This window comes from Podarcis gaigeae, assembly GCF_964106915.1.
Source record: "Podarcis gaigeae genome assembly, chromosome: Z".
NCBI classification, from domain to species: Eukaryota; Metazoa; Chordata; class Lepidosauria; order Squamata; family Lacertidae; genus Podarcis; species Podarcis gaigeae.
In genome coordinates, this window is record NC_139691.1 from 19,752,842 (window position 1) to 19,775,725 (window position 22,884).

General features: G+C 46.9%; 2 protein-coding genes across 2 annotated transcripts in view; both read left to right on the forward strand.

The window, feature by feature from the left end:
- EFNB1 (ephrin B1) overlaps nt 1-6,250 on the forward strand; it is a 72,309-nt gene extending 66,059 nt beyond the window's left edge. The window contains exon 5 of the mRNA XM_083722449.1: nt 503-6,250. Within this exon, the coding sequence (XP_083578575.1) occupies nt 503-891 (389 nt within the window). The 3' untranslated portion in view covers nt 892-6,250. The remainder of the gene's footprint in view (nt 1-502) is intronic.
- Nucleotides 1-22,884, forward strand: part of LOC310836721 (uncharacterized protein) — a gene marked incomplete at its 5' end in the record, with an annotated part of 135,592 nt that overhangs the window by 101,097 nt on the left and 11,611 nt on the right. The window lies entirely within an intron of this gene.

A 22,884-nucleotide genomic window follows, 5' to 3' on the forward strand; every position in this document is an offset into this window, starting at 1 on the left:
CTTCTGACTCTGCAGTTCTACAATGCCATGATTAATTGGAGGTTTTGAAACATAATAGGATGCAGATTAGTGGGGAGGGGATGCCTGTACTGAGTTTATTACATCCCCTCCAACAATTAGGTAGTAGAGGATTAGTTTTTAAATTGCACTCTACATTGCTTAATGTAACTGATGGATCAATTCAGCCCTTTAAAAAGATACTGGAATGAGATGTTGGCACACAAACCCTTCCCATGTCAAAAAGCCACATATCCTCCCCCATTGTGTTTAACAAAACTTTGTTAAGGGTATCAGAGCTTGCATTTTTTCATGCTACTTTATAAAAAAAACCATGAATTCAGTTCAAAATAAATCCAGCTTCTTTTAAAGATCGCTAAGGTAAATTTTGTTTGGTTAGTAGATTTAGGTTGATTGCTGTTCTAGAAACCTTTTCCAAGCCCAGAGCCAATTCACCAAAGTTTATTTCCCCCCATCTGTTTCTTTCCTCCCCTCGCACCCGCAGACCATGTCAATCAGGACGGCCAGGATGGCCAGAGCCCTGGAAACGGCTTCTTCAGCTCCAAGGTGGCTGTCTTCGCCGCCATCGGGGCGGGTTGCGTGATCTTCATCCTCATCATCATCTTCCTCGTGGTCCTGCTGATCAAGCTGCGCAAGCGCCACCGGAAGCATACGCAGCAGCGGGCGCAGGCCTTGTCGCTCAGCACCCTGGCCAGCCCCAAGTGTGGCGGCAGCGGCGGCTCGGAGCCCAGCGACATCATCATCCCCTTGCGGACTACAGAGAACAACTACTGCCCTCACTACGAGAAAGTGAGCGGGGACTACGGGCACCCCGTCTACATCGTCCAGGAGATGCCTCCGCAGAGCCCAGCAAACATTTACTACAAGGTTTGAGGGAGCAGCAGCCTTGGAAATGCTTTCTAGAAACTGGGGCTCAGGAGGGCAGGGCAGCCTCTGCCAGGAACCCCTCTTGCCCGAAACGTGCTTGCGACTGCACTGCACGGCAGAGGGCGGGAGGCGGTCCACCCGCTGCCACGGTGAAGCGCAGAGCACCCTTCTCCCTCACGCCCTTCTCCCTCTTCTCCAGTAATTTAGTTTTGTAGTTCGGAGATTTTGTAGTTGAGGAGGAGGAGGAGGAAGAAGGACCTCGCCAGCAGACCCTCCTGCCTCGGGAGTGCCGAGGTCTTCGCCGCCACCCTCCCCCCCAGCACGTACTGCTGTCCGTGCTTGGGCTTTGTGCCTTTTCCCTTGCTCTTCGGACATGTCCAGGGAACGTTGCTGTTGCCGTCGCCGTCACTTACTCTTTCCCTTTTTGTTTTCGATTCCACTACTCCAAGCTTTTATGATTTCAGGTGTTCTCAGGGCGGGGTGTAAATGTGTGTGTGTTTGTTCACGCCAGGTCAGCTGTCCTTAAACCTGGTCTCCAGGATAAGTTTGGAAAGGGAGCTGTTTGCCGGTGTGGCAAAGATGGAGAACCTGCGAAGCGAGGGGAGGTGTCTGGTCCTGACTTTCTCCTGCGACATTAATTTTTTTGTAACTTCCTTTTGAAGTCGCAGAATGTTGGAACTCAGAGTCGCTGCCACCAGCCTCCCAAGCTTCTTTTAACTATTTGATACACACATAACTCCCCCAGACGGGAGCTGCACCAGGGCCCTGGAGACCGGCATCCTCCCCTCTCCTCCAATGACCCTCTTTGCCATTTTGAGCTTCTGCTCTTGGACGTTCGGGGCAGCTCTCTCTCTCTCCCCGTCTCTCTCCAGTTTGGGTCTGTCTTCTTTATTTTTAGTTTAGAAAACAGAAAAAGATCCCTCACCTCCAGGCTTGTTAGGCAATAGGGTCAAAGTTTTGATCATGTGTGTAATGGGTGTTGGGGAGGGTCGTTTGGGATGCTGCCTTGTATCTTGTCCGAGACATGGGCTGCCACCTTCCTCCTCTGCAGGGTCCATTCAGGGAGAACTGAGCCACTGGCTTACAAGGCGTGTTTTGCTGCCGCAAGGAAAGCAGAATCACAATGTTCAGCACTTCCGTTTTCCATGGACGAAGAACCAAAACAGTGGTACCTCTGGTTACATACTTAATTCGTTCCGGAGGTCCGTTCTTAACCTGAAACTGTTCTTAACCTGAAGCACCGCTTTAGCTAATGGGGCCTCCAGCTGTTGCCGCGCAGCCGGAGCACGATTTCTGTTCTCATCCTGAAGCAAAGTTCTTAACCCGAGGTACTATTTCTGGGTTAGAGGAGTCTGTAACCTGAAGTGTCTGTAACCTAAGGTACCACTGTACAGTGAGGCCTGCACCTGCTCTCTAACCCAGTGACCCTAGGCATTAGGAATCAAGCCCTCTGTTTTACCCTTTCTAGTGTCCTCATCCTGCTTCTTAGAGCTCGTCCACACTTTTGCTTGGCCCTTATTTGGAATGCATCTTGTCCCGATTAATTCCTCTGTGTCTATGCGCTTTCCTTGCTGTTCCACAGCTGTGCCTTGCGAAAATCCAATCTCACCCGCTGATCTGAAGCTCAGGTAAGCAAAATCCCTCTTCAGATTTTCCACGTATCTGATAAGATCTGATTCACTGGGTAAGACCGGAATTTCACAAGGTACAGCAGCAGAACGGCGAGAAAAGCTCTTAGACCTGAGGGAATGAATCGGTCCATGATATGATCAAAATACGGTGTCAAGCAAAAATGTGGATGAGCCCTTAATCTCTCTCGGAAGTTGTACAGATAGGGACTGTTAACAACCTTTTTTTTCAGAGGCAGGGGGCTCCGGCACTGAAGACCACGTTGCTTCCTGGTTCTTGGCACCAATTAAAATGCCACATGACGCAGTCTGCTTTAAGTTTTGAGGGATTTTGTGAGAACAAAGGGATGCATGTGCAGGCCTGTGCAGATAATCATTTTCTGTTCTGCAGAAGCTGCCTTGAGGTGTGCAAAAGCGCTTCTCTCAGGCATCCCAACATTGCTGGCGTGGTGTGTCCAGCAAGCAGTGAGCTCAGAGGAGTTGACGAACTTTGAGGCTGGAGGGGCGATTCAGTCTCAAATGGTTTTGAGTGACAAAAGCCAGTTGTCTGAGGCCAAGAGGGGGCTGGGAGAGAGAGAGAGAGAAAGCCGTCACCTTATCCATTCTCACAAGAGGTCTGTATCTAAACCCAGCAACACCTCCCCCCCAAAAAAATTCTGTCGGAAAAGACAGACTTTTGGACCACGTCATCCCTCAGACAAACTCCGTATGGTGTGGAAGGGAGAGAGCCCATCACTGATGTCGCCCGCTAGCCCATTTAGCAACAGCACTGAGGTTCTTATTTGCCCAGGGCGTGGTAAGAATTTTCTTCTCCACCACCAGTTCATTACCCAAGTGAGGGAACAGCTTTTAAATAAAACACAGAACCAAGAGCATTACAGCAAGCTTCATCAGATCCAGTTAGGGGCCCTGAGTTTATGAGATACTATTGCAATAGGACAGAGCCCAACTTAACATGGCTGTTCTAGCTGAAGCCCATTGCAGTCAGACTTCTTGACTTTGAGGCGCATCTCCAGTGGAAGGAACCACAGCCGTGGCTTCCACAACCCCTAGGACAGTTGGGGGTTGGGGTGGGGAATCTTGCCTGTCCTTTGGCTTGCCTCACGTGCGGAAGAGAGGGAACAAATCTTGATGGTCGGCTGGCACTCCGGGAATCCTGGCCCCTGTTGCTGTGCACTAGAAGCGGGGCTCAGCTCCTCCTCTGATCACACCAGCATTCCCAGCTGGGTGCTCAGATCAGGGCAGAAGCGCCAATCAAAGACCCTGCTCCAACCTTTTCCTTTTGTCGCCTGGCGACAGACACCTCCCCACCAACCTGTCCCCATGTCCCATGTCTCCAGATGGGTTAGCACATTTTCCATGGGTGGGGAGCCCTGCATTCCACTTGATCACTAACACACCTAATCTGCCTGATCCACAACTGGGCTGTGATGTTCTAAAGGTTTTGGGGCACCCCCCCCCCAAATGAGAGCCATTTGCCCTCAATTTGTTGAGTTGAATTTGTCATGCCAGAGGCCTTACTTTGTGTAGGGGAGGAGGAACACCCCCCCCCCGCCCCCAGGCCCAAGCCTGGTTTGCCCCCACTACTCTGGGAGAGAGAGACACACAAACATCGTCCGTCCATCACACCTATGGGCCCAGCACCCATGCCTCCCTGAGGCTGTAGCTTCCTGCCCTCCCTGCTTGCATCAAAGCCTTATTTCTCCACTTCATAGGTAGATTTTGCTTTCAAACTGACTAGGCCAGGTGGTCTCGGAGGGCCTTTTAAGGGAGCCGGAGACACCGCAGCAGGGCGCCCTCCACCCCCGTTACAGCTGCCAGCATGCTATGCCCTTAAACCCTCCCTGCCTTCCCTTTTGATACAAACTCCTGCTCAAGGCAATAATCTGAGGCTTGATGGACTTGGGAAGAATTGAGCAGGTGCACATATCACACACCCACACCCAAACACACCCATCTCTTGAGGTCTCCCCAGTTGGGCTACTTCAGCTGCACCTTCTTCATGTCCAATGCAGTTTGGCTTCTTCCTGCCTTTCACCCCACCTCCACTGCCCCCACCCCCAATGCACTGACTCTCCCCCCATCTCTATGCAGGATCCGGAAGCTGTTGGTGGGTGGGAAATCCCGTAAGGGCTTTAGGTAAACCTTGCACTTTTTCAGGCATGCTCCATGGAGATCAGCCAAGGAGGCAGGTTTCTCAGGACTCCACAAATAACCAACAGTCTCTTTTATTATTGTTGTTGTTGTTGTTGTTGTTGCTATTATTATTTTTTATTTAAAAAAAGAATTGAAGCTTTCCCCCCCCTTCCTTCCTTTCTTTTTGAAAATCTCTCCATTCCTCCTAATACAAACGATCCCTTTCTTGGTGCCACAAATGTAGGGTCCTTCGAGGCTGTTCAAAGCAGTGTGTGTTGGTTTGGGCGGAGCGAACCCTCTGTCTTAGAATGTGGGTGGTAGCAGGGCTGGTACACTCATGAGGCATAGTGAGGCACTCGCCTCAGGTGGCAGGCTGGGAAGGGACAGCAGATTTGGCCCAGAGAAGCACTCCCACTCATCTCTGCTTCTCTCCCACCTCCACCATCGTCTCTGCTGCTGCCACCCCTGCTTCTCTCCATCCTTTTTCATCTTCCACTCACTGGGGCTTCTCCAAACTGCCTCCAGCAGCAGTGGAGGAGATGGCACGAGGGACAACTGTTTCCTGTTTTGCCTCAAGCGGCAAAATGCCGTGGGCCATCCATGGGTGGTAGATAGATCTGCAGGAAATGCCAACCCCAGGTCTAGATTGGAAGGGATGATGCTGGTTTCAGCCTAAGGTTTTGTGGTTTGCATTTTGCTTCTTACCTTCCCTGCAGCACAAATTGGTTTCTCGAATCATACTGCCTTGGACAAATACATCTGTCCATTTTCTTGATTTAACTGGCAGGTCAGGCGGGGTCCCAGGGTCCGTTCAGCGACTTTTGGAAATCAAGGACTACCAAATCCAGGCTGGCTTTACCATGTCATCACACTGTTTTCCAAGTCAGGGAGAGTTTGTGTCAGACTCAAAACGACATTTTAAAAAGGGGGCCAGGGTTTTTCTTTTGCTATTTTTTTTAAGGGGGGGTTTATAGATACATTTCTTAGATAGCAGATCCTGTGGGGGGAGGCAAACAAGAAACAGGAAGGTATGAAATGGCAGGCTGAACGGAACTGAAATCACTCTCTTTGAATGTGCTACGTTGAGAAACTAGATTTCCTGTAAGAAAACCGTGGAAATTGCATGTTCTTCATCTTTGCATATAGAGGGAAATACGTCAAACACATGTACGTGTCCACCACAACATGGGAGGCAGTTCCCCTCCATAAAACTGACTTTGCAGGGAATTTTGCCCTCCTCCTGTCCGTGATCCTTGCCACCATAATCAGTAAGATCTTTCCTGACATCACTTGTCGCCATTGGTTTGTGCGCAATCAATTGCAGGAGGTTCCAACACCAAGGTTAGTTTTGGTCCTCGTCCAAAAGGGAACAAACTCATCCAGTTGTGGGCAGCCAAAAAAAAGGGGAATGGGGGAGAGGAGTAGGATCAGATATTTTTGTGTGTGTCTGACTTAATGGGTCCTAAAACAGTTTCTTTGTTGTTCTTCCCACCCCGCCCCTTCAGAAGAACATTTCTTTCTGTATTTTTGAGGTTTTATTTTGTGTAAATATCTAGTCTTTTTTTGGAAAAAAAATATAATGTAAAGATGTTTTGTATAAACTCTGGATTATTTTCTGGTTGCTTTTTCTTAGAAAAACAAAACAAAACAAATAAGAACCTAAAAAAAAAATAACACACAAGAACGGGTGTAAAACATTTTGTCATGCTGCAGTCCGGCTTAGCAGGGTTCATCCATCAAACATGGGGTGTCATTGCCTGTGTGCTACCCTCCCAAAAGCCAGGCGGGGAATCCACAGTGGAAAAAACAGTCCCAGTCCAAAAAAAGGGGCACCATCAGATGGTGTTGCAGGGGATTGGACTAGGTGACCCTTGGGGTCCTTTCAAATTCTACAATCCTGTGTGAGGTGAGAGGAGACACAGGATGGGCACTGACCATTTGGCAATCTCTGGGTTGGCAAACAAAACCTCTGCTTGAAAATGGTTGTTTCAGATTCATTTTGGAGTCCTGCATCTGTCACAGTCCTCTCCCCCCCCCCCCCCGCAGAAGTGGGTGGCCAGTTTGCATGGGGCTGGAATGGCATTTCATAAATATTTACAGCCTTCCCTGGAGCTGAAATTCCTTTAGGATGCTGGTCATTTCCCCCTGAAATTGTTAGGTTCCCTGCTTGCCCTTCAGAAATAAATTGGCTCTGTACAATTTCTAGTGGTCAGGGGGCTGGAGTAGATGAACCTTGGAGTCCCTTCCTACAGTTCTCTAATTACAACCTACGGCTTTGTGTCCTGGTCACATTCCCTGCCAGATCAGACTTGGGAGAGCAGAAGTCACGGCCACAGCCTTATTCCGCTCCTGTGCGAATGAGCACTGTGAAGCTGTAAGGCTCTTGAATTCTGGTAATTGATAGCCAAGGTCTGTTCTTAAGTACAGTGTCTCCTCTTCTCCCTGAATCAGCAGTTTTTGCATCCAGCTAGTCTCCCCCCCCCCTCCCTAATTCCCTGGCCACATGTTAAGCAAAGCATATCACCAGCCATGCCCGCCTGGGACTGCAGAACCCCCTTCATTCACGCCAGCCCTGGGAGGTAGGACTGCTGTGCCAATGAGGCTGAGAGAGGAGTGTGTGTTAACGTGTGCTAAAAGCTTAGCCATCTACACACAGCATCACACACACTTCCAAGCCCAGCATCTTTGACCTTTCAGAGACGTGAACCAGCCCATCTCATAGGGGGGTTGAGTGTCTACTGTGATAGTACACAAAGCCTCTCAAGAGAGAGTGCCATGCCTTGCACCCATCCACATACATCCTTTGTGAGCCACCTCATCCCATGCCACTTTCAGCTGTGATTCCCACATTGCAGGGGGTTGGGCCAGATTGCCCTCTAGGACCCATCCAACCCTGCAGTTCTGTGATAAATGCTACCTTCCGTTTTTTCCTTCCCTTGGATGTGAGTCTCCTTCAGTCGCCTGGGTGGTCCAGGTGGGTGGCCCACCCCTGCCAACTCTACCACCCTAATTTTGCAACATCCAGCCAGCCCCCCACCCCCGTGGGACGCAGGTTTAAAAAACAAAAAAAAAACCCCTTCCAGTAGCACCTTAAAGACCAACTAAGTTAGTTCTTGGTATGAGCTTTCGTGTGCATGCACGAAAGCTCATACCAAGAACTAACTTAGTTGGTCTTTAAGGTGCTACTGGAAGGATTTTGTTTTGTTTTGACTATGGCAGACCAACACGGCTACCTATCTGTAACTGTTTAAAAAACAGTTCCCCTTTTTTGTGATTTCCCTCACTATGTTTTCACTGGGGGCGGGCGGGCAGGCGGTAGGGGAACTTGAAGCTTTAGTTTAATACCCCTCCCTCACAGAAGGGTTTTCCCCCCTGGGTTTTTATGCTGGGGGTGGGGTGGGGGGCATAGAATGCAGCAACTTAAGCTGCCACTGGTTGATCCCATCCTGGCTTCCAGCATTGTCAGATTTCTGTGCCAGGGGCTCAGGGAATGCTGGGGGCCCTATGGGTGTCATCAAACTTAATGGAACAGTTACATCTTTTTAATTTTTCCTTGACATTCTTGTCACTTCGTAGACATTCATTCAATGCACACAAACACACACACACACACACTGTTCTCACCCAGTTATCATAACATCATTGTCACTGGTAAAATCAGTAATAACGGGATTTTGATTCCCTGGTGCCATGATGGAGCCTGATATATTGTTTAATAAAATATTTTTTCCTATGGAATTTGGTGGTCTTCTGTGTCTTTTGTTGTTGTTCTCCTTTAGAAACTGGGTCAAGGAATAAATAATAAATTTAGCTGTCATATCTGCATGGCCAGGGTTGGAATAGATGACCTGTTGAAGATTAGACTCACAATTCTATTATTCTTTAGCTGTGAATTCTGCTTTGCAAGGGGTTGGACTAAATGAGCCCTTGGTGTGCTTTCCTACTACTGTATATGATTCTATGATTAGTCACCCTTTTTTTTTTTTTTTTTTGTCATAGCAACCAAAATCCAAGCACATATATATGTTAGAATCAACATTTTTAAGGGGGGGGCTTAATATTAAAGCATCCCATGCACACAAAGGCATCATGAAAAAGGAATGTTTTTGTCTGTAACCTAAAGATAAGTGATGGAGGTGCCAGGTGAGCTTCCCCAGAGAGCATTCCACAGTCAGGGAGCCACTGCAAAAAAGCCCCTTCTCATGTTGCCTTCCTCCAGGTTTTGCAGAAGAGGCACATGAAGAAGGGCCTCAAGATGATGATCACAGAGTCTGGGTCTCATAAGGGGAGATGCAGTTCTTGGTGTATTGCGGTCCCGAGCCATTTAAGGTCAAAATCAGCACTTGGAATTGGTCCTGGAAACTGATTGGCAGACAGTGCAGTCAGGCCAGAATTGGCATTGTATAGTGAGCAACCTGGCCGCCAAATTCTGCACCCGCTGAAGTTTTTGAACTATATTCAGAGGCAGCTCCATGTATAACATGTTGCAGAAGAGGTTACCAGAGCATAGTTAACAACAGTTAGCCTCTTCCTATTCATATAGGCCACCAGCTGAAGCTGATGGAAGGCACTCTGCACCACTGAGGGTACCCTGAGCTTCAAGCGACAGCAGTGGATCCAGAAGTATCCCCAAACTATGTACCCACTCCTTCAGAGGGAGTGTAACCCCACCAAGAGAAGGCAACCTCCCATTCATCCATTCTAGAAAACCACCCCCTAACAGTGCCTTTGTATTATCTGGATTGAGCTTCAGTTTGTTGGCTCTCATCCAGTCCATTACCAAGGCAAGACACATCAGCTGCCACCCCTGCAGATCTAGAGAGGCCAGAGAAGATGGAGAGATGGACCTCGAGATATTGGGGTCCTGAGCTGCATTAGGCTTTAAGGGTCAAAACCAGAACTTTGAATTGGGCCTGGGAAATAATTTGTAGCCTAATTGGCAGTACTCTGCATTAGTGGGGTTTGGGAACAGCAACAATTAACATCCATAGGGCACTTTGTGAGTTTCTTGTGGTCCTTTGCATTCACTTTAAGATCCCTAAAGGATCATTTGTCTCTCGTATTTTAATTGTGCCTCTCCATGCGTCTTTGAGCAGAAAGACGATAAAGCAAGGTGCAGTGGTGATAGGAAAAGCCTGCTAAAATGATCAAGGGGGCAAAGTGACTCCCCATTATAGAAATCTATGGTGTAGCCACATTTAGAAAACTCAGTACAGTTTGGGTTGCCTCAGCATCTAGAGGATGATGCAGAGTTGGGGGGAAAAGGTTCAGAAAAGGGCAACCAAAATGATACAGAGGGTGAAGCAACTGCCCTGTGAAGAGAGGCTGCAGTGTTTGGGACTTTTTTTAGGTTAGAAAAAAAAGTCGAATAGGGGGATCATAAAAATCCTAAAAATACACATAGCCTGGAGAAAGGGAATAGGGAAAGCTTTTCTTCCTCCTAGTGCTGGAATTCATGGACATCCCAGGAACCTGAATGCTGGAAGATTCAGGACAGATAAAGTCATTCACCCAGTGCATCGATAACTATGGAACTTCCTTCTGCAGGAGGCAGTGAGGGTCACAAACATGGATGGCTTCCAAAAAAGATTAGACAAATGTATGGAGAAGAGGACTATTGAGGGCAACTAGCCATGATGGCTATGCTCTGCCTTCATAGTTGGAGGCAGCAATGCTTAATCTCAGTTGCTGGAAACTGCAAGAGGGGACAGGGCTTTTGTGCCCAGGTCTTCTTTGTGGGTTTCCCAGAGACGTCTGGTTGACCACTGTGAAAACATGACTCCAGACTAGATTGGCCATTGACCTAATTGAGCAAGGAACTTCTTATGTTGTGAATTTTTCGATTTGCTGCTCCCTTATGGGTTGAGAAAAAATGATGTGACTACATGTAACACTCCTGCATTTCAGGGGGTTGCACTAGATAAGCCTTCAGGTCCCTTTCAGCTCTTTAATTTTATGATTCTAATAATATATTTTAAAAACCCATATTTTTAGATGTGCAATTTTACAGACCGTTCTTTGTCTCATAGTGGGATGTTTGTGCAATGTAAACAGCCCTCTGCTCCTGCTTCAGCATACGCTGCGCTTCCACTCCAGATCCATCTCTGTCTCTGGTGACACCAATCCAGAGAAGAGCCCCCATGCCTCTGCTTGCTCTTGCATGCAAAATTAATATGGCAGTCACCACGCAAGATGTGAAGAAAGGCTGAGTTTTCTGTCACATGCAATCTTGGTGGAAAGGATTTGAGGGCATATACGATGCCACATTCGTTTCGTGTAAAGCAGGTTCCTGCTGTGTGTCAGAAACGTGGGCCAGATGAGGTAACTGTTAGGTGGGTTTATACCTGGTTGGCTGACTGAACCCAAACTAATGGTTTTCCTCATCGTCCTGGGGGTGAAAGGGACAAGAGGGGTGCCACAAGGTTCTGTCCTGGGCCCATTGTTGTTCAACATCTTTATAAATTACTAGGGTGAAGGAATTGAGGGGATGCTCAACCAATTTGCAGGTGACACCAAACTGAGAGGGGTAACTACGTAATGCCTCAGAAAACAGATTTGGGATTCAAGATGACCTTAACAGATTGGAGAACTGGGCCAAAACTAACAAAACTTCTTAAAAAAAGACTCTCTTATCAATTTTGCACATAGTTTAGAAAACGATAAAACAAACACAATGCGGGAGAAATGGTGAATCACATTTTGATGGACAGCAGATGCAGTATAGATAATATTAATATCTAGTGTCTCCTCTACTTCATAAAAGGAAATGAGCTGAAAAGAAAGAAAAATGGGGTTGCAAAAATATCAATATAACTAGACAAAAAGCATACTTGCCTTCACATATTCCTTAGGTCTGCCAAGGCTGCTTTCGACAGGGACAAATGTCAGATTCTCCACTTAAGCAGGGAGAACCAGCTGCAGGAATGTGAGATGGAGGACACCTGGCTTGTCAATAGCAGATACAAAAAGGATCCTGGGGTCTTAGTTAGACTACAAGCTTCACATGAGTTAACAGTATGATGCAGCAGCAGTAGCAAAAAAAAGTCAATGGAATTCTAGACCACATCAAGAGAAGTATTGTGTCCAAATCAAGGGAAGCATTAGTGCCATACTATTCTGCCTTTGTCAGATCCCACCTGGAGTACTGTGTCCAGTTGTGGGTGCCCCAGCTGATAAGCTGGAGGGTGATTCAAGATGACAGTCTGAAAACCAAGCCTTATGAGGGACGGCTGTGGGAGTTTGGAGGTAACATGAGAGCCATTTTCATATACCTGAGTCACATGGGAGGGCCAAACCAATGGGTTCAAATGACAAGAAAGGAAGAACTTCCTGCGAGGAAGAGCTGTTTAACGGTGGAACAGACTCCCTTGGAAAGTGGTGGACTCTCCTTTGTTTGAGGCTTTTAAGCAGAGGTCAGGTGGCCATCTGTCATGATTGCTTTAGCTGTGATTCCCGCATTGCAGAGCATTTTTTCAGATGACCCCAGGGGTCTCTTCCAAGTCTACAATTCCATGATTCAATAATGTCCACTGTGCAAGGCTCACCAGCCGGGCAAAGTCCTTCCATGAAAGTCTTTTCCTCTGGAAAACTCTCTAGAATTTTAGAGATGTTTCTTTCCCTCCTTCCTCCAGGAAACGAAAAAGAGGAAAAGGCCCACATAGAATATATATATTTTTGCAAAAATATTTCATTATTTCATTTTTGTGGCTGCTCCCATTTTCACCCCACAATGAGTGCAGAGATACAAAATGGTGACCAGGGAGAAAGACACATTAGAGGGGGAAAGGGGTTATTTGCAACTGCTAGGCATGATGGCCGGGACGCGGGTGGCGCTGTGGGTTAAACCACAGAGCCTAGGACTTGCCGATCAGAAGATTGGCGTTTTGAATCCCCGCGACGGGGTGAGCTCCCATTGCTTGGTCCCTGCTCCTGCCAACCTAGCAGTTAGAAAGCACATCAAAGTGCAAGTAGATAAATAGCTACCGCTCTGGCGGGAAGGTAAACGGTGTTTCTGTGTGCTGCTCTGGTTCACCAGAAGCAGCTTAGTCATGCTGGCCACATGACCCGAAAGCTGTATGCTGGCTCCCTTGACCAATAAAGCGAGATGAGTGTCGCAACCTCAGAGTCAGTCACGACTGGACCTAATGGTCAAAGGTCCCCTTTACCTTTACCTTTAGGCATGATGACCATTTTCTGCCTTCACTGTTGAAGGCAGCAATTTTCTGAATCCCAGTTGCTGGAAACACAAGAGGGAAGAGGGCTCTTATGCTTGAATCCCGCCTGCAAGTTTCCCACTATGGGCATATGATTGTCCACTGTGAGAACAGGATTCTGGACTAGATGGCACATTGGCCTGACCCAGCAGGGCTCTTATGATGCTCCATGCAAAGAGGTAGCCTACCTAGCTTCCTAGGTGCTCTGGGGCATTTGACCAGTGTGAGGACAGAATGCTGGGCTACATGTGCCCATCAACCTCTTCTTATATCTGTATGTCATGGAATGATAGAATTGTAGGGTGGGAAGGTACCCTGAGGGGCATCTAGTCCAACCCCCTGCAATGCTGGAATGTCTCTTACGTGTAAAATGTGGCCATTCCCTCGTGCGGACATGCCACCCCCCACCCTGCAATCAGGGAAACCAACAGTGGGATCTGTGCTTCTAAGGACAGATCAGCTGTTCTCTCTTGCTGGCTGCAAGCGTCCAAGTGGGGCCCCATTACTTCTCTTCTGGCAAGTAGCATCATTCCCCCCTCAATTCCCACGAGATGAACCTGAGTCTTTAGCAGGAGGAAGAAGAGGAGAGAAAGGGTTGAAAGGAGCAAAAAAATGGTTCCTTGGGGTGGGGGGTGGCCTGTGTTGGTGTGGAAAGCTGAGTTGAGTGGAAATCCTGACATCTGTCACAGGGACAAAGCCTGCCCCCAATTCCCAGGGCTAGCTCTTTTTCTTCCATTCCCCCACCCCCAAACACCCCAGCTTGGCAGGTGAGGGTCCTTTGTGGGCTTCCAGAAGTCAGTGGCCGCCAGTTTCAAGGTGGGGGTAGAGGCTGGCTTCGTGCCAGGCCAGTCTGCCTTCTGCTCAAGGAGGAGGGGTTCCTTTGCTCTTCACCACACACCGCTCCTGCCCCACAGGAGGGCTTGCAGAAGAGGAAAAAGGGGGGACTCCCATCTCCCACTTCAATGGCAGGAAACTGACAGGCAGCCCTTTGATGTTGAAAGGTTGAACAGGTCACCATGGCAACCTGGCCGCTGGCAAGAGACCTAAAATGCTCCCCCCACTAATCTCTCGTTGACATGAATGTTTAGGCCCCCCCTCTTCTGTCTCAGCACTCAATGGCATTTGGGGAGCCCCTTCCCAGCCCCCCATTGCTTGCCAGTAAAGAGATCCTTTACCGCCTCTGCATTTGGGGAGGGGAGTAATTCCACCCACCCCCAAAAAACCTGCCTCCTTTCCTTGAGCAATTCTGCAGGGGGGGAAGGTTTTAGCAGGGGAGGAGGGAGATGCTTTAAAGATTAAAATGATGCAATTCCCTGCTGATAAATTTCCCCGAGCCAGATGTTGCAGTAAGGATGAGGATGGCCAGTCTCCTTTCTCCTCCAGCATAATGTAAGGGCTGGGGTGTAAAGTGCATTTGCAACATGCAAGACCTGACCTGACCACCAACCCTGCAAAGCTGCACTGGGATGTTCATGTGTGGAAGAACCTGGGAGAAGCCAGTGTGGCATAGTGCATAGAGTGTCAGGACTAGGACCTGTGAGACAGCACTGCTGCGGAGCTCACTGGGTGTGATGTTGAGGGCTAGTCGCTGTCTTTTGGCCTGACCTACCTCATAGGGTTCTTGTGAGGATTAGACTGGGACCTGGGAGACCAGGTTTCAAATCCACACTCAATGAAGTTGACTGGGTGACGCTAGGTTACAGTCCCTGCCTCTCAGTCTAAGCTACCCTTGCAGGGTTGTTGCAGGGACTGGATGAGAAGGGGGAGAACCTATGTGCACTGCCTTGAGTTCTTTGCAGAAAAAAAGCTGGGCTATAAGTGAAAATGAATAAGTAAGTAAGGCCCTCCAGGCCAGTCATAAGAACGTAAGAATGGCCTGCTTGATCATGCCAATGGACCATCTAGTCCAACATCCTGTTCTCACAATGGCCAGATGCCTCAATGGGGAACTCATAGCAGGATCCAAGAGCCATTCTCCCCCCCTGTGGTTTCCAGCAACTGGTAAGCATAAGGATTGCTGCCTCCAGCTATGGAGACAGAGCATAGCCACCTTGGCCTTCAATAGCCCTCTCCTCCATGCATTTGTCTCATCCTCTTATAAAGCCATTCAGGTAGATGGTCATCTTTGCCTCCTGTGGAAGCGTGTTCCACAGCTTCACCAATAAGTCCTTTTAATTGTCTTTAATCTTCCCACATTCTGCTTCATTGGTTGTGTTAGGAGAGAGGGAGAAACACTTACCTCTATCCACTTTCTCTGAGCCATGTGTAATTCAATAAACTTCTATTGTGTCACTTCTAGTTGCCTTTTCTCTAAACTAAATGCTGCAACTTTTCCTCATAGGGGAGTCGCTCCCAATCACTTTGGTCACCCCCACCCCCAGATGAATCCTGGGAACTGTAGTTCGCTCAGGTGCTGCTGGAAACTGCTGGAGGGGAGAGCCGCTGTTGTGCTCAAATCCTGCTTGCTAGTTTCCCACAAGAGGCACCTGGTTTGCCACTGTGAGGACAAAATGCTAGACTAGGTAGACCATTGGCTTAGTCCAGCAGGCTCTTCTTATGTTCTTACAGTTCTCAGGGGTTTCTGGAAGGGAAACTGTGACTCTTCAAGTGCCTGAATGTCTGGTGTGGATGTGACCTCTCTTGCCTATTACATTGCTGCACTAGGGGGCTCCTGGTGCAGGATTATCCTCCACTTAATTAAGTTCAGGTTGTCCCATCTTGATCAATTTGACAAAAGGGCTAATGCACCTCACCACTCACCCATTTGATCCTGCTGGAAGTTATTTGGACTGTGTTTCTCTGCTCCGCTGTGGAACTCAGCTCTGTTCAGACTCTGGTGGGATGTACGGTAGTGCAGGCATCTAGAATTTCACCTCCACCCCCAATTCTTGCAGGCTGGTGTAATTGCCGCACCCACTTCCCCCAGCAGTGAGCTGAGTGCCACGTTCTTGCTGCAGAATTGACTGTCGTTAGGACTCCCAGGTCTCTGCGATGTTCTGGAGCCAGCAAAGGAAGAGAGACGTTGGTTGATTCCAAAGGAAACAGGATTGTGGAGGGGTCTCCTACTGGGGTCAGGTTTTGCAGGTGTCCTCCTGAGTAGAGAAAGTATTTCAGACGCTAGTCCAAAGAACCTCTTGAAGGCCCATGAGTGCTTCACTGTGGGAAAGGAGATTGCAGATGGACCCTGCCCAAAGGTCCAGTAAAGAATAGAATGGTAGAGTTGGATGGACCCTCTAGTCCAGCCCTCTTCAGTGCAGGAATCACAGCTAAGACCAGGTTCTGATTCTTGGGTGGCCTTGGAGTGTCACCCTGTGAACTGAACCTCAGGCAAGAGGTCCCTCCAAGCAAACCATAAGATCATAGAATTGTAGAGTTGGTAAGACCCTGAGGGTCATCTAGTTCAACTCCTTTCAATGCTGGAATGTCAACTGAAGCATCCATGACAAATGGCCACCAAACGTCTGCTTAAAAAATAAATTTCAATAGGGACAAAAGTCAGGTTCTGCACTTAGGCAGGAATAACCAGCTGCACAAAAAAGAAAAGAAAAGATGGGGGACACCTGGCTTGCCAATAGTACATATGAAAAGGATCTAGGGGTCTTAGCAGACCATAAGCTGAACATGAGTCAACAGTGTGTTGCAGCATGAAAAAGGCTAATGCTATTCTAAGCTGCATCAACAGAAGTTAGCATCCAGATCAAGGGAAGTAATAATAACACTCTATTCTGCCTTGGTGAGATCACACCTGGAATACTGGGTCCAGTTCTGGGCACCACAATTTAAGAAGGAAATTGACATGCTAGAACGTGTGCAGAGGAGGGCAACCAAAATGATTAAAGGTCTGGAAACCAAGCCTTAGGAGGAACAGTGGAAGGAGTTGGGCATGTTTAGCCTGGAAACTAAGACGTAACATGAGAGTCATCTTCAAATACCTGAAGGGCTGTCACATGGAAGAGGGAGCAAGCTTGTTTTCTCCTGCTCTGGAGGGTAGTACCTGAACCAATGGCTTCAAGTTACAAGAAAGGAGATTCCAACTAACATCAGGAAGAACTTTCTGGTGCTAAGAGCTGTTTGACAGTGGAACGGACTATCTGTCATGAATGCTTTAGTTTTGATTCCTAAATTGCACAGAGTTGGACTAGATGACCCTTGGAGTACCTTCCAACGCTACAATTCTATGATTTGATTATTCTAGATAGAGTGTATCTGAACCTGGAGGTTCCACAGGAGCATCAGAAGAGCCCTGTTGGATCAGACCAAAAGCCCACCTGGTCCCTCATTCTCTTCTCTCAGAGGCCAACCAGATGGGAATCCCTCAAGCAGCACCTGCAAAAAAGAGCAGCTCTCCTATCCTGTGGCTTCCAGCAAGTGGTATTCAGAAGCATTGCTGCCTCTGGCCTTTAAGGCAGAGCATAGACATCATGGCTAGTAACCATTGATTGCTCTCTGCTCCTCCATGAATTTGTCCAGCCCTTTTTTAAAGCCATCCACATTGGTGACCATCACTGCCTCCTGTGGGAGTGAGTTCCACATTTTAATTATGCGCTGTGTTGAAGAAGTCATTCCTTTTATCTGTCCTAAATCTTAGAAGGCATAGAGTGTGTGGAGGCTGGACTGAGATGGAGCTTGATCTCCTCCTCCCTTGGATTCAAATGATCCTCCAGGCTGGGTGGCCTTTGCTTATTTTGGATATTCGGTAGCGGACATGGACCTTTTGATGAGAAAAGTGATCCACTGTTCAAAAGGGCAGTCCAAACAAAGCCCGCACTGTCTTCCTCTGTGAGCAAATTTCCCCCTGGAAGTGTGTCATCCAGCTTGAGGGTCAAGGGGAAATGGATCTCAGGTGGGGTGAAAAGGGGGGGGGGCTGAGCCTTGATTCACAAATATCACTGGTATCCTCCCCTAAAACCAACAAAGGGATAATTAGCCCTTAATAAGTTGGGGAAACAAACCATCTGCTCTGCTTCTACAAGCAGAAGAGGTATGGCTGTAAAGGGTGAGCTTCCCACCCCAAAGAAAAAGAGATTGGATTGCCATCTGTCAGATATTCTTTAACTGCGATTCCTACATTGCAGGAGGTTGGACTAGATGTCCTTTGGGATCCCTTCCAGCTCAACAATTCTATGATTCATTAGAGCTTTCCAATGGAGTTTGGATGGTCATCTGCTGTGCCCTGCATTGCAGGGGGTTGGACTAGATGACCCCCCCAGGGCCAGGGGTCCCTTCCAACCCTAGGCTTCCATGACAGCAGCTGCGAGGAAATGCAAGAAAGCGTCAGACGCCTCTGCCGCCACCTGAGAGCCAAGATCCTTTGTAAACAAGGCGCTGCACCAGATCCTGCTTGTTAAACACCGAACGGAAGTAAACAAGCCAGCTCTTTGTGTTGCTCCCAGGCTTGGCTCATCCCTGGCTGGCTCCGTTTCATGCACAAGCTCTCCAAGCCCACGTGGCATCCAGCCGTGGCAGCTGGGAGCCATGTGTCAGAGCGCGACTCCGCTCCAAGGAGCAAGCCCTGCTCGGGTGATGGGGAAGCTGGCAACTTTCCAGGCATATGCTAGCTGATTCTGCACTGGGCATATGCAAGCAAAGGGGATGGAGCGACTCCCCTATGAAGAACAGTTGCAGTGTTTGGGACTTTTTAGCTTAGGGAAAAGGCAAGTTAGAGGCAACATGGTAGAAGCGTATAAAATTATTGCTGCAGAGTTTCGTGCGCCACCCCTAATATCTGCTGAGCAGTAGCAATATTCCAAGGGGGTTCCAGAGCTCACCAAGGGTTGTGTTTCCATTGGGAAATCAAGGCTCAGCAGAGATTAGTATCTTTAAGAAATATGGTTTGTTATTGTAACTTGCATGCATATTTACACCTGGGTCTACTTTGGAGAGAGTTCAGAGCGTTGCATCTCTAGAGGGGCTTGTTCCCCACAGCAGTGGAGTCTGAAGAATCCTGCATGTCTTCTTCATGCCTCATTCCAGCCTGCCATGATGGTTCTGGCCTTCATGTTGTTGTTGTTGTTGTTGTTGTGTTTAGTCATTTAGTCATGTCCGACTCTTCTTCTTCTTCTTCTTTTTTTGCATAAATTTTTATTAATTTTCCACCAATTATAAATTTGTGCAGTTATACATTTTAACCCGAATACATCAAATTATTTCTGTTTTGAACTTCCTTCAGTGTCTCTGAGAGTCATCCATTTTTATATCTTTAGTACGCATTCCCTTTTTTTATATTGCCATTATTATTCCTTAGTCCCAATATTTTTAATAAACAATACTTATTTAATTTTTACAGTGCCTCTTGAAAACCCACTAACGTTGTGTTCATACCACATATATTTTTCAGATAATCCACCAATTTCCCCCGGTCCTCGATGAACTTTTGGTCTTTAGTGTATCTAATTTTTCCGGTTAATTTGTCCAGTTCCGCATAGTCTATCAGTTTTAGTCTCCATTCTTCTATCGTCGGTATCTCCTCTTGTTTCCACTTCTGGGCCAACAGGATTCTGGCTGCCGTTACAGCATATTGGAAAAGTTTAAAGTCCTTTCTTCTTATGTCCTTTCCTGTCATTCCTAAAAGAAAAGCTTCTGGTTTTTTCACAAAAGTGTATCTTAACATTGTATATCATTTCCCAGAAACTTTTAACTTTTTTACATTCCCACCACTGATGAAAAAACGTCCCTTCTTTCTCTTTACATTTCCAACATTTGTTATCAACCTTATACATCTTTGCTAATTTTACAGGTGTCATATACCATCGATAAAACATTTTCATAACATTCTCTTTCAGCAGCGTACATGCCGTGAATTTTATATTCTCTTTCCACAATTTTTCCCATTCCTCAAATTGAATATTATACCCAAAATCCTTTGCCCACTGTATCATTACCGATTTAACCTCTTCATCCTTAGTGTGCCACTCCAGCAATATCTTATACATTTTTGACAGAGTTTTATATTCATTGTTTATTATGTCTTTTTGGAAAATTGATTCCCCCTCTACATAACCTTTTTCCTTCAAATCTTTTTTAATTGTTTCATTTACCTGATGGTAGTGCAGCCAATCATATATGTACTCTTTAACTTGTTCATATGGCTTCAGTCTCCATTTCCCTTCTTCCTTAGTCACCAAATCACTGTATGTACCCCATTTTTTCCTCATATTGATTTTCTTAACACTCATTATCTCCAACGGGGACAGCCAGTGCGGGACTTTTGGTTCCAAAATATTTTTATATCTCTCCCACACCTCAATTAGTGAACCCCTGAAGATGTGGTTTCTAAATCTTTTATGAACCCTCCTTTTTTCACACCAGAGATATGCGTGCCATCCAAATCTATTGTCAAAACCTTCAAGATCTAATAATTCATCATTTTCTAACTTTATCCATTCTTTTACCCAGCATAAACATGCTGCCTCGTAGTACAATCTCATATCTGGCAGGGCGAAGCCCCCTCTTTCTTTAGCATCTGTCAGTAACTTAAATTTTATTCTGGGCTTCTTTCCCTGCCAGATATACCTTGAAATCACTTTTTGCCATTCTTTAAAAATTCCTATACCCTTTAATATGGGTATGGTCTGAAATAAGAATAACATCCTTGGTAGCACTGTCATCTTTACCGTAGATATCCTTCCCCAAAATGATATTTTAATTCTGGCTAGTCATGTCCGACTCTTCATGACACCATGGACCAGAGCATGCCAGGCACTTCTGTCTTCCACTGCCTCCTGCAGTTTGGGCAAACTCACTCATGCTGGTAGCTTCGAGAACACTGTCCAACCATCCCGTCCTCTGTCGTCCCCTTCTCCTTGTGCCCTCCATCTTTCCCAACATCAGGGTCTTTTCCAGGGAGTCTTCTCTTCTCATGAGGTGGCCAAAGTATTGGAGTCTCAGCTTCAGGATCTGTCCTTCCAGTGAGCACTCAGGGCTGATTTCCTTAAGAATGGATACGTTTGATCTTCTTGCAGTCCATGGGACTCTCAAGTCTCCTCCAGCACCATAATTCAAAAGCAACAATGCTTCAGTCATCAGTTCTGCCCACTTCCTGTCTTCTTCCCAATAACCCTTGCTCCAAGTAATTGCTCCCCATCTGACAGCTTGCTCCCCTTATCCAGACTTCTGTTTTTCAAATGGACACATTTTTTCCTGTGTGACATCATGCCTCCTGAAATCTCCCCCTTCCAAATCTGCTCAGAGCTCAGACCGAGGGTCAATGATTGGCCATTGTCCGGTAATTACACCTGGATGGCCCTTCTCCCAGGTGATTTCCTGGTTTAACCTGCGGTTTAAGTTCTGTTACCTTAGATCCGTAACATTATGCATGACATGGAGAAGAAAAGCCTTTCTTCCTCTCTCCTAACACTACAACTCACGGACATCCAGTAAAGGTGAACAAGGGAAGATTCGGAATCGATAAAAGGAAGTTAAACTGTGGAACTCATGCCCACAGGAGGCAGTGATGTCCACCAACTCAGATGGCTTTAAAAGAGGATTGCTTCCGAATACCAGTTGCTGGAAGACACACAAGGGGAGAGAGCTCTTTAGGTCTTGCTTGTGGGTTTCCCATAAGTGGTATCTGTTTGGCCACTGTGAGAACAGGATGCTGGACTCCATGGACCACTAACCTGATCCAGCAAGCTGGCTCTCTCCTTATGATCTTATGTTCACCCAAATGCTTGAGATCAGTGCTATTTTAAGACCTTTGGTTTTTTAAAAAATCAGTATTTTAATTATTGCTAAAATGCTTTCCCAGCTACATATTTTTAATGAGAGGAATAATAATAGAAAATTAACATGTTGTTAATTTTTATATAACAGTGCTATTACACAATTGTACCATTACACGGTAATGGTAATTAATATATTTTAAATATATCTTGGGTCATTGCCATTTTTGCAATGTAGTTAATTGCAATGATTAGGAAAGTTTCTTTTTTTAAAAAATAGGATAGCATTTTGATGCTACAGCAGTGAACCATATATATATATATATATATATATATATATATGCAGGTTTTGGTGTCCTCGGGTGTCTTCCCGTGTAAAAGTTGGGGTGTCTAGGCGACGTTTCGACGAGGTCTCACTCGTCATCTTCAGGCTGAAAGCACCAGCCTGAAGATGACGAGTGAGACCTCGTCGAAACGTCGCCTAGACACCCCAACTTTTACACGGGAAGACACCCGAGGACACCAAAACCTGTATATATATATATATATATATATATATATATATATATATATGACTCAAAACTGGTTTAGCAGTACATAAAGAATAAGTTAAAAGCCCCTGCCCCACCATGGGATTGTAAAATGGTACTGCACTTGAGATGCCATTGAATACTGCTAGAAGGTTTCCCTCTAGGGCAGGTGTAGTGGACCCACTTCTTTTCACTGCCAATTAATATTGTGGCAGATCCACTCAGCCAGCTACCCCCAATTAAATATAGTGCACCCACCTCACAGTACATCAATTACACTAATTTCTACAATTTACCACAGATTATCTAGTCTGGCTCTACTGTCCGTTACAGCAGGGTGGCCCATTGCATGGCCTCAAGGCCTTTGTCAGTGGTTCTTGGCAATGCCCCCCCCTCCACAGCCCTCACACTGCCTTCCCAAAGGCTGGTAAAACCTAGTTTGCAATTTCCCAGCTTTGGGGAGGATGGAGGAGGTTTTGGGACCCTTCCAGAGCCTCACACCTTCTTCCCAAAGCCCATCATCTCACTTAGCCAACTTTGGGAAGGCAGAGTGAGGACGGGGGTGGGCGTGGGGAATCAAATTTTGCCCTTGCTCCCCACCCCGCATGACAAGGCAGTGTACAGCCCATGGATTCTGTGTCAAAGTACTCTTGCGGCCCACTTGGTTTAAACAGTTGGACCACCCTACATGGGTGTAGCCAGCTAGGTACTTAGTTAGGTAAGTATTTTTATTTATTTACTTAATTTGCGTGGGCAGCTGCCTCCCTGCCACCTCTTGACTATGCCCATGCCACCCTACTTTGGGGCATCTGGTTGGCCATTGTGAGAACAT